This window comes from Mchenga conophoros, linkage group LG8 (assembly GCF_057382185.1).
Source record: "Mchenga conophoros isolate Kocher_MC1m ecotype Shallow Benthic linkage group LG8, M_conophoros_male_GT1.1, whole genome shotgun sequence".
NCBI classification, from domain to species: domain Eukaryota; kingdom Metazoa; phylum Chordata; class Actinopteri; order Cichliformes; family Cichlidae; genus Mchenga; species Mchenga conophoros.
Genome location: NC_140533.1, coordinates 30344089 through 30352341, shown reverse-complemented (window position 1 = coordinate 30352341; position 8253 = coordinate 30344089). Strand labels below are relative to the sequence as shown.

General features: G+C 51.6%; 2 protein-coding genes across 5 annotated transcripts; both read right to left on the bottom strand.

The window, feature by feature from the left end:
• Positions 1-58: 58 nt before the first annotated feature.
• Positions 59-2338, bottom strand: LOC146569184 (uncharacterized). Its single transcript, XM_085285533.1, has 5 exons — positions 2124-2338; positions 1695-1854; positions 1559-1617; positions 1387-1483; positions 59-1314 (listed from the first exon to the last, which is right to left on the bottom strand). The coding sequence occupies exons 1-5, from the start codon at positions 2271-2273 to the stop codon at positions 290-292; spliced, it is 1491 nt and encodes a 496-aa protein (XP_085141659.1). The 5' UTR covers positions 2274-2338; the 3' UTR covers positions 59-289.
• An 838-nt stretch (positions 2339-3176) lies between these two features.
• Positions 3177-6705, bottom strand: nudt13 (nudix (nucleoside diphosphate linked moiety X)-type motif 13). Of its 4 annotated transcripts, none has more exons than XM_085285537.1 (9): positions 6616-6705; positions 5065-5174; positions 4845-4987; positions 4654-4761; positions 4462-4568; positions 4191-4316; positions 4017-4128; positions 3755-3909; positions 3177-3640 (listed from the first exon to the last, which is right to left on the bottom strand). In XM_085285537.1, exons 1-9 carry the CDS (start codon positions 6703-6705, stop codon positions 3446-3448), a joined length of 1146 nt encoding a protein of 381 aa, XP_085141663.1. In that variant the 3' UTR covers positions 3177-3445. The 4 variants fall into 4 exon arrangements, with proteins under 4 accessions (XP_085141663.1, XP_085141664.1, XP_085141667.1 ...); XM_085285538.1 differs by having other exon boundaries at positions 6438-6692; XM_085285541.1 differs by having other exon boundaries at positions 4462-4565; positions 6438-6692.
• Between the last annotated feature and the right edge of the window lie 1548 nt (positions 6706-8253).

The following is an 8253-nucleotide window of genomic DNA, read 5'->3' as shown; positions in this document are numbered from 1 at the left end:
ATCCGTCCTGCAGGATGTTTGTCTTCTTACGTCACTTTATAAAAATGATAAACAAACATTTCAGAACAAAAATAAACGTTTTCTTTTATTTTGAAAGGTCACTTCATGTCATCAAAACCTTTTCAAATTAAAGTTCACATCTGAGTATTATCAGTGTTCACAGTGACCTCAGTGATGACGTCATGCGTAAGCCGAAGCGGCGCTCGGTCCCATTAAGGCAGCAGGTGGACAGAGTCTGTTTGCCAAATCAGAGGCCCCGCCCCCTGCACACTCAAGCCCTCCGGGCCCTTCAGGCGTAGCCGCACTTGTGCAGCTTCAGGTTGCGCTGGTCGGCGTAGCGTTTGCCGCAGCGGTCGCAGATGTACTGCTTCCCACCGGCGTGCAGGTGGCGCTTGTGCGTGCGCAGGTGGCTGCCCTGGCTGAAGCTCTTGCCGCAGACGTCGCAGGCATACGGCTTCTCGCCCGTGTGCACGCGTGTGTGCAGCTTCAGGCTGTTGCTGTTGTTGAACTTCTTGTCGCAGGCACCGCACGCAAACGGCTTCTCGCCGGAGTGCGTGCGCCCGTGCGAGATCAGGCTGCTCTGCTGGCTGAACGTCTTCCCGCACTGGCGGCAGCAGAAGGGCCGCTCGCCCGTGTGCGTGCGGCGGTGGATCTTGAGGTTCACCGCCTGCCGGAAGCTTTTCCCGCAGAGGTCGCAGGCGAAGGGGCGGGCGCCGCTGTGTGTGCGCTGGTGGTTCCTGAGGTTGACGGCGTGCCGGAAAGCTTTGTGGCACTGCTCACACCTGAACGGCTTCTGGCCGCTATGGATCAGCTGGTGCGTGCGCAGCGTGACGGCGCGCGTGAATCCCTTCCCGCATGCCTTGCACACGAAGATCTTGGCGCCTGCGTGCGTCCGCTTGTGGCGCTGCAGGTTCTGCGGCAGATTGAAGCGGCGGCCGCACTGGTCGCAGGCGTGCGGCTTCTCGCCCGTGTGCACGACGGCGTGCGCTTTCAGTTGGCCCTGCTTGGAGAAGCGTTTGCCACACTGGGGGCACTCGAAGGGCCGCTCGCCCGTGTGCGTGCGCATGTGGCTCTGCATGCCCTGCCGCTGGCGGAAGGCGCGGCCGCACACGCTGCACAAAAATGGCTTTTCTCCCGTGTGCACGCGCAGGTGCGTATTGAGGTTGCTCTGAGATGAGAAGGACTTCCCGCACGCCGTGCATGTGAAGTACTTCCAGGTGACGCTCTCCAGCACGAAGCCCGCCGGGCTCGTCACCGTCGATGGGGACAACAGCCGCTCCGACTCGTCCGGTGGGGCCGCCTCCACCTCGGCTCCTGAGAGAATAAGCACAGCTGATCAGACCATCACACATGCGGGCATACTTCCTGCCGCGGTCGAGCACTCACTCTCTGCGATTGCGCCCAGGTTGATGTTCCCGTGCTCGTCCTTAATGGTGACCGCCAGCACCAGCGGCGTCTCCTGCTCCTCCTCCTTCGAACTGGTCTGCAGGGACACATATACATACACTCAGTCACGGTCAGTGAACGCAGCGCAGGTGAGCCAGAGCAGCAGGCTTACCTTAGGGGGCGTGGCTGAGTCACCGCCCTGCTGCCGGAGTCCATACGAGTGCTCGAGCTCTGCCACAAACATAACACAGTGAGGGTGATGTCACTGAGGCTCGGGGGTGGAGTCTTTGGGCGGGGCCAATACTTACCTATATGGGCGTTGCTGAGCACGTTGAGTACGCTCGTCTGCAGTCGCCGGGCGCCGCGGCCCGATGGTGGCTCCGCCGTCAGCCCGACTTCATCCAGCAGGTTGAGGATCTTCCCCAGAGCCTCGTTCCCCAGAGTCTCCATGATGGAGGCGAACAGCACCTGAGGTCAGAGGTCACACCCCGTCACCATGACAACGGTCAAAACTATACAACCACCACCAGCTACAGTCTGGGCCACCAGTTTCACCATCACACCAGCTACACTGGGCAACCAGTTACACCGCCACACCAAGGCAAGTTTATTTGTATAGCACAATTCAACAACAAGGTGATTCAAAGTGCTTTACAGAGACATTAGAAACAAAAACAAATAAAAAGCATGATTTAAAATTGATTAAAACAAACGACCAGGCAGTCCTCGCTCCTCACCATCCTCTCGCGGCTCTCCGTCCTCTCTCTGGCCAGCACAGTAGGCTCCTCTCCGGCCTCCACCAGCTTCTTCAGCTCCGCCACTGCAGCGTGGACGAGGGACTCCATGACGGCGGCCAGCTGTGTGTGCAGGCCGGCGGAGAAGCTCATCCTGCGGGCTGACAGGCCGCGGAGCCCTGCCGACCATCAGCGGGACCTCGGGCCGCTCTCAGCGGTTACTCAGAGGACAGAGGGCCCGGAGGAAAGAACCGAGAGTCCAGTCTGATCCGACCCACAGACCCGAACTACACGGGGGGTTGCACCAAGAGCTGCTCTGGCTTCCGGTTCAAACAGGAAGCAGCTTCCGTTTCTAACTATGATCCGGACAGCGCTCACGGATGTCTGACTGTCGTTCCGCCTGTTTCTGGGCTGGATCAGGTTACACGTTACGGTTTGTGCCTCCAACGAGTAGCTAAATATTTATTTTTTCATCTAAAAATCAAACAAATAAACACTTTCAATAAAAAACGTTTTGCTCTATTTCCATTTACAGCCATCCAATCAGAAACATGATGGATAAACAGAAATCTTTGGTGTACAGAGAAGACCATGTTTAGCTCTCAGCAGTGCTGCCACTCTGGGTCAAAGCTGCACGCAGGGCGGTCGGTCTCATTTATTTATCGTCCTGATACGAATCTCACAAACCAGACTGACTCATTTATCCTGGGAGCTTCCTCACACTCTGAGGACGAGCAGAGCAAACCTGTCATCACAAACTGCTTTATCCTGAGTGAGCCCGGAGGACAGATACCACAGAAGAAGAGTGATCAATCACGCCCCTCCAGTGTTTCACAGGAAATACCAAAATAAAAGCTGAGCAGAAGCAGGGCAGTGAAAATGTTTCTCTTCCACCCGAGTTCATGTCTGTCCTGCGAGCCCTCAGGTAAACCTGGACAGGTGAGCCACCGCGGCCTCGAATGCCCCTCGGACAGCTCGTTTGTTAAATCGGACGTTTGATGAGTGAACGCTGGTGTTTGCTGATTCTTTCTCAGACAAAAGAAACCGAGCACTAGCTTTTTTCCATTCTGGGATTTTTATTGAAAATTAAAACCAGTTTGGAGGAAACATCAGCAGGTCAGAGACCATGAGCTGCTTCCTGTCGTGACTGACTGAATGTTTTTCACATTAAAAGTTTCTTTCAATAAGATCACAGGTTAGATCTGTGAAGGAGGCTAAAATCAGAGAATCTGAATGGACTTCTGAACTGTGAGATCTCAGGAGCGGAGGTGAAACATCCGTGTTTCAGGTGTGATCTGATGACTCCGACTGGAACTCCGCCTCCATCACTCTCCGCCCTCACTCTGCCGCTGCTGCTCCACCCACTCCCTGATGAGGCGGTTGGCCAGGGCGTGTTTCGGAGGAAGCCAGATGATGGGGGGGTCGCCTCTCCTGGGCGGAGCTTTCACCTGGAGGGCGCGGGTGATTTCGTCCATGGTGAACCAGCGAGCATCTTCCAGCTCTGAGTTGTCCACGCTCAGCTGCACATGAAACGAGAGCAGGTCACATGACACTACATCATTGAGTACGAGGAGCTCCGAGCTCGCTTCTCCTCGTCCTGATTACACAACCTCAATAATCACCTGTGAGCTCACCTGAGTGTGGGCGGGGCTAACCAAGGCGTGGCAGCCCAGCATGAAGGAGCTGTGCGGGAACGGCCAGTGCTGCGAGGAGCTGTAGGAGATGCTCTGGATCTCCAGACCCACCTCCTCCGCCACCTCCCTGCAGAGCGCCTCCTCCAGAGTCTCACCTGGGACCACACACACGCACACACACAGGTGAGTTCTACACACACACAAACACACACACACGGGTGAGTTCTACACACACAAACACACACACACGGGTGAGTCTGACCCATGTCACAGAAGCCGGCCAGAGCGCTGTAGAGTCCACGTGGGAAGGATGGCTGGCGGCCCAGCAGACACCGACTCCCATCAGACACCAGAGCGACCGCCACCGCAGACATCTGTAGACACAAACAGTCAGACCCGGCTCGGTTCTGGTTCAGTTCTGCACCGAGGACGTTACCTTCGGGTAGTAGACGGTGGAGCTGCTGCTGCAGAACCTCTGGCTGCCTGCTCGGTTTCGTTGAGTCGGCTGGCCCGAAGCGCCGCAGAACCTGCTGGTCTGATGCCAACGCAGCAGCGCCTGACCCTGCAGGGTCAGGACACACAGACTACTGTGTGACTCTTCTACTGGGGCGGTATCAGTATCGGTTTGGTGGGACGGTGCTGAAACGTTCCTGATTTGGTACCAGAACCGAACAGGTGGGTATCAGAGGTCAGCTGCAGTCACTCACCTTGGACACTAGAGGCGCCTCAGCTGCGGGCAGCAGAAAGAAGGCCTTCCTCAGATCGATGAAGGTCCCCTGAGAGGCTTCCTCCACCGCCGCCTGGTCCAGTTCTCCTGAACAGAGACCAGAACCTCCAGAGTCAGGAACATGGCGCTGGCGAGCTCACAATGCAGGGATCTGGATTTCAATCGTTCTCACCGACATCCAGACAGAACTGAGCCTGGTTCTGCTCAGAACAGCCAATCAGAACTGCCTCCTTCAGCTGCGACCCGTCTGAACCGAGCCTCTGTAGGACCAACTGCACATCTGGAACACGAAAAAGCGTCTCAGCAGGAATGTCACCGGACTGTCAGGTCCTCAGCGCTGCTCGCTCGGTCTCGGTTCTGTACCTGAGCAGGTGAAAGCTGCTGGGCTGAAGGTTCTGGCGTCGGGGCGTCGCAGCAGAGGAGACAAGCGGTGGAAGAGGAAGATGGAGCCATCCTTCAGCGCCGCCGCGCACGCCTCGTCGTCCTCCTTCAGCCTGTTCACATACCTGAAAGGACAGATCAGCTGATCAGCCCATCGATCGACCGACTGATCGATCAGTAATCGAGCAAAATAACGAGTTACCTCATCCTGGACACGAAGCTGGAGCAGCAGCGGCTCGGCTGCGTTTTCAGGCCTGAGAGGAGGAGCCTCAGAGGTCTCAGCATGGCTCTGATGTGGGCGGGGTCTCCTACCTGCAGACAGGTGACAGCAGATGACCTCCACACCTGATTCTCTGAAGGACAAACGCTCAGGTACGGCGTCTGTGGTCTGACACCAGAGAGTCCGACAGTGTGGACCTGTGACTGACGACCTCAGAGAGGAGGAGACCTTTGACCTCTGACCTTTGACTTTTGAAACAACTCTTTGTCAACAGTTACACAAAGAAAGAGGGGAAAATATTACTGCACGTGTTCACAGACGCACAGCATCAGAGTTCAGTCTTCACAGAAACATGTGGATGTGCCGCCGTTTCATAAGCAGTCAGACCCTGGAGGTCAACATCTGTGGACCTCGTTTTCTTTCTCCTAGTTAGCATGAATCCCATCTTTGCCTGACCAATGAGAAAGCTGGAAAGGCTGCTGTGCTGCTGTATTTGGGAGGGGAATATGAGCACTCTCAGCGCCGCTGCTGGAGTGATGTAGCTGGGACATCCACCCCACTAATGTAGCAGGGTGGACCCATGGACCACACCCCCCACTGCAGAGCCACTACGTTTCTGCAGCGGAGGCTTGCACACGAACCTCCAGCTGCCTCTCGGAGAACCTGCTGCTAAAAGCACCGCACCACCTGGACTGCAGAGGACCGAGTAACGAAGCTTTGTTGCAGTGGTGGAGGAGCAGGAAAAACAGTTTCCTGGAAAAACAAATTTCCCAGAGTCCACTGTTCCCTCCTGTAGCTGATATAGAGACAAAAGATTCTCATTCAAGTTTTCCTGATTTCCCACTGAGTTAACGACTTCAAGGGATTTTCCTCGACACCCACTGGCTCCAAAAAAGACTAAAAGCTTAACAGAATCTCATCATGAACACTGAACTGTTAATGCGAGCACCGCTGCGGTGCTACTGCTGCACGATGGTCCGATGATGAAGCCCACAGGTGATGTTGCTGACCTTATCACTGCTGTTACAGTGACACTCGTCACTTTGACTCATGAGTATATTTTAATTCCTGGGTTAATTCGTTCTCTGCCATGTTCTGGTCTGTGTCCAGCTCAACAGTGAACTGTTAACTCAAACTCCTCATTCTACACAACCCAGTGAAATAAACTTATCTTACCTTTAACCAATGAACAACCACAGGGTGTAAACTTCTGAAATACAGCCCTAACAAACTCACTCACACTCCCAGCATGCAGTGCAGGAAGGAGAGGAGCATTTTGTTTTAATGTCAGTTGCCTTGGAAACAAATGTACTGTGTTATTCAGAATAACAAGATCAAAGGTTAGACCCACTCACCCAATAACCAACCAGCTGCTGTAAAAGCTGCTGATCACGGCCTGGACTCTGCTGGAGCCAATCACCACGTGATCTGCCCTTTAACTCCACCCACAGCAGTGGGAGCCTCCACCTTGAAACCTGCAGTAACCGTCTGCAGTTACACACACAGTTCTTGTATTAAAGCTGCAGCTCTGACCTTAAATCGGCCACTTTTTGAACGGAGTCTGGTGTGAGTCTCTTTCTTTCGCGTGGAGCTGCTGACGCTACAGCTTCTTCTTCTGCTCATATTTTCATGTTGCTGACGACAATAACAGCAAGCAAACTACCGCCCCCTGCAGGAAAAACACCACACTTACAGGAATTATAATTATATTATGATTCATGCATGTAATTCATCGCTTATGATCAGTTATGATATAACTAAAATGTAAATGTATTTAAAAATAAAACTGTGTGTAAAGTATAATATTATATTAATTAGACGATAGAAAACATTAATGTGATATAATGAACATAATTGGGATATGATGTCACTGTTTGCTGCGTCATTATTTGAATGTTATTATTGTACTGGGGCCAGTGTGGTTACTGTGGACAAGCGTGGCTCTGACAGGGCTGAACATCCATCAGTAACTGTCTGTTTAAACTTTATTTCCAGTGTTTCACAGTTTGAATAAATAAAGGTTTCATATTCAATTTTCACTTCAGACAATAGTGATGTGTCGCGAGCGAGCGAAACGGCTCTTAGAGCCGACTCTTTGAAGTGACCGACGCGACTGGCGACTGGCTCCTTATCGCGAGCCGTGGGGGGGGGGGGGGGGGGGGGGGGTTCTCTCTCTCTCTCTCCCCCCCACACACACTCTCTCACTTTTTTCCGCTTCACTCTGCACGCGAGCCTTGTGCTTTGCGCTGAGCAGAGGGGGGAGGGGCGATAGTTACACTCCAGTAGCACAGGAACAGAGCGAGAGAGAGAGAGCAGGGACAACAAGGTCACATTAGAAAGGTATAGTAATCATCCACAACTATTTTCAGTTGCAGATGATAAAGGATTCAGAAAGTTTATCCATGCAGTGAATCCTATGTATGCAATTCCAAGCAGGAAAACACTCTCCCAAAAAATAATCCCAGGCCTGTATGACAGAGAATGTGCATCTTCTTTTTGTTTTCTTATTTTAATTTATATTTAATTGTGTTGTGGTTTGCAGTGTTTTGTGTTGTTTCACTTTAAATTTGTTTAAAAGGAAAAGCTGAAAATTTAAATAGTTAAAAGTTGAAATGTGAATAGTTGGTTTTTGTATTATATGATTTATTTATTACATTTTATGTGGAGTGAATAAATGAAAGTATATTTACGGTGGCCCCTACAGACAAAACACGTACAAACTCCAAAACATCTAAAATCACAACAGACGTGCTCCAGGATGCTAGGGGGCAGTGTTGAGCTTTTGTTACCTACTGGCTACACAAGCCAGGAAGTACCAATGACCGGATTTGGTGTGAAGTAACAGGTAAATGAACATTTTTTAAAAAATTATTATTATTATTATTTTTAATTATTATTACATACCCAAACAATACACATATGCTTTCAATTGTGTAATTTAAGTGATCTAGGTAGCTCTGTTTCGGAAGTTCAGTTAACGCTAGAAATGTGTTTTGGAGCTTGTACGTGCTTTGTCTCTAGGGGCCACCGTAAATATACTTTTATTTATTCAGTCCTTTATTCACTGCATGAATAAACTTTCTGAATCCTTTATCATCTGCAACTGAAAATAATTGTGGATGATTACTATACCTTTCTAATGTGACGATGTTGTCTCTTGTTGTTGTCCTT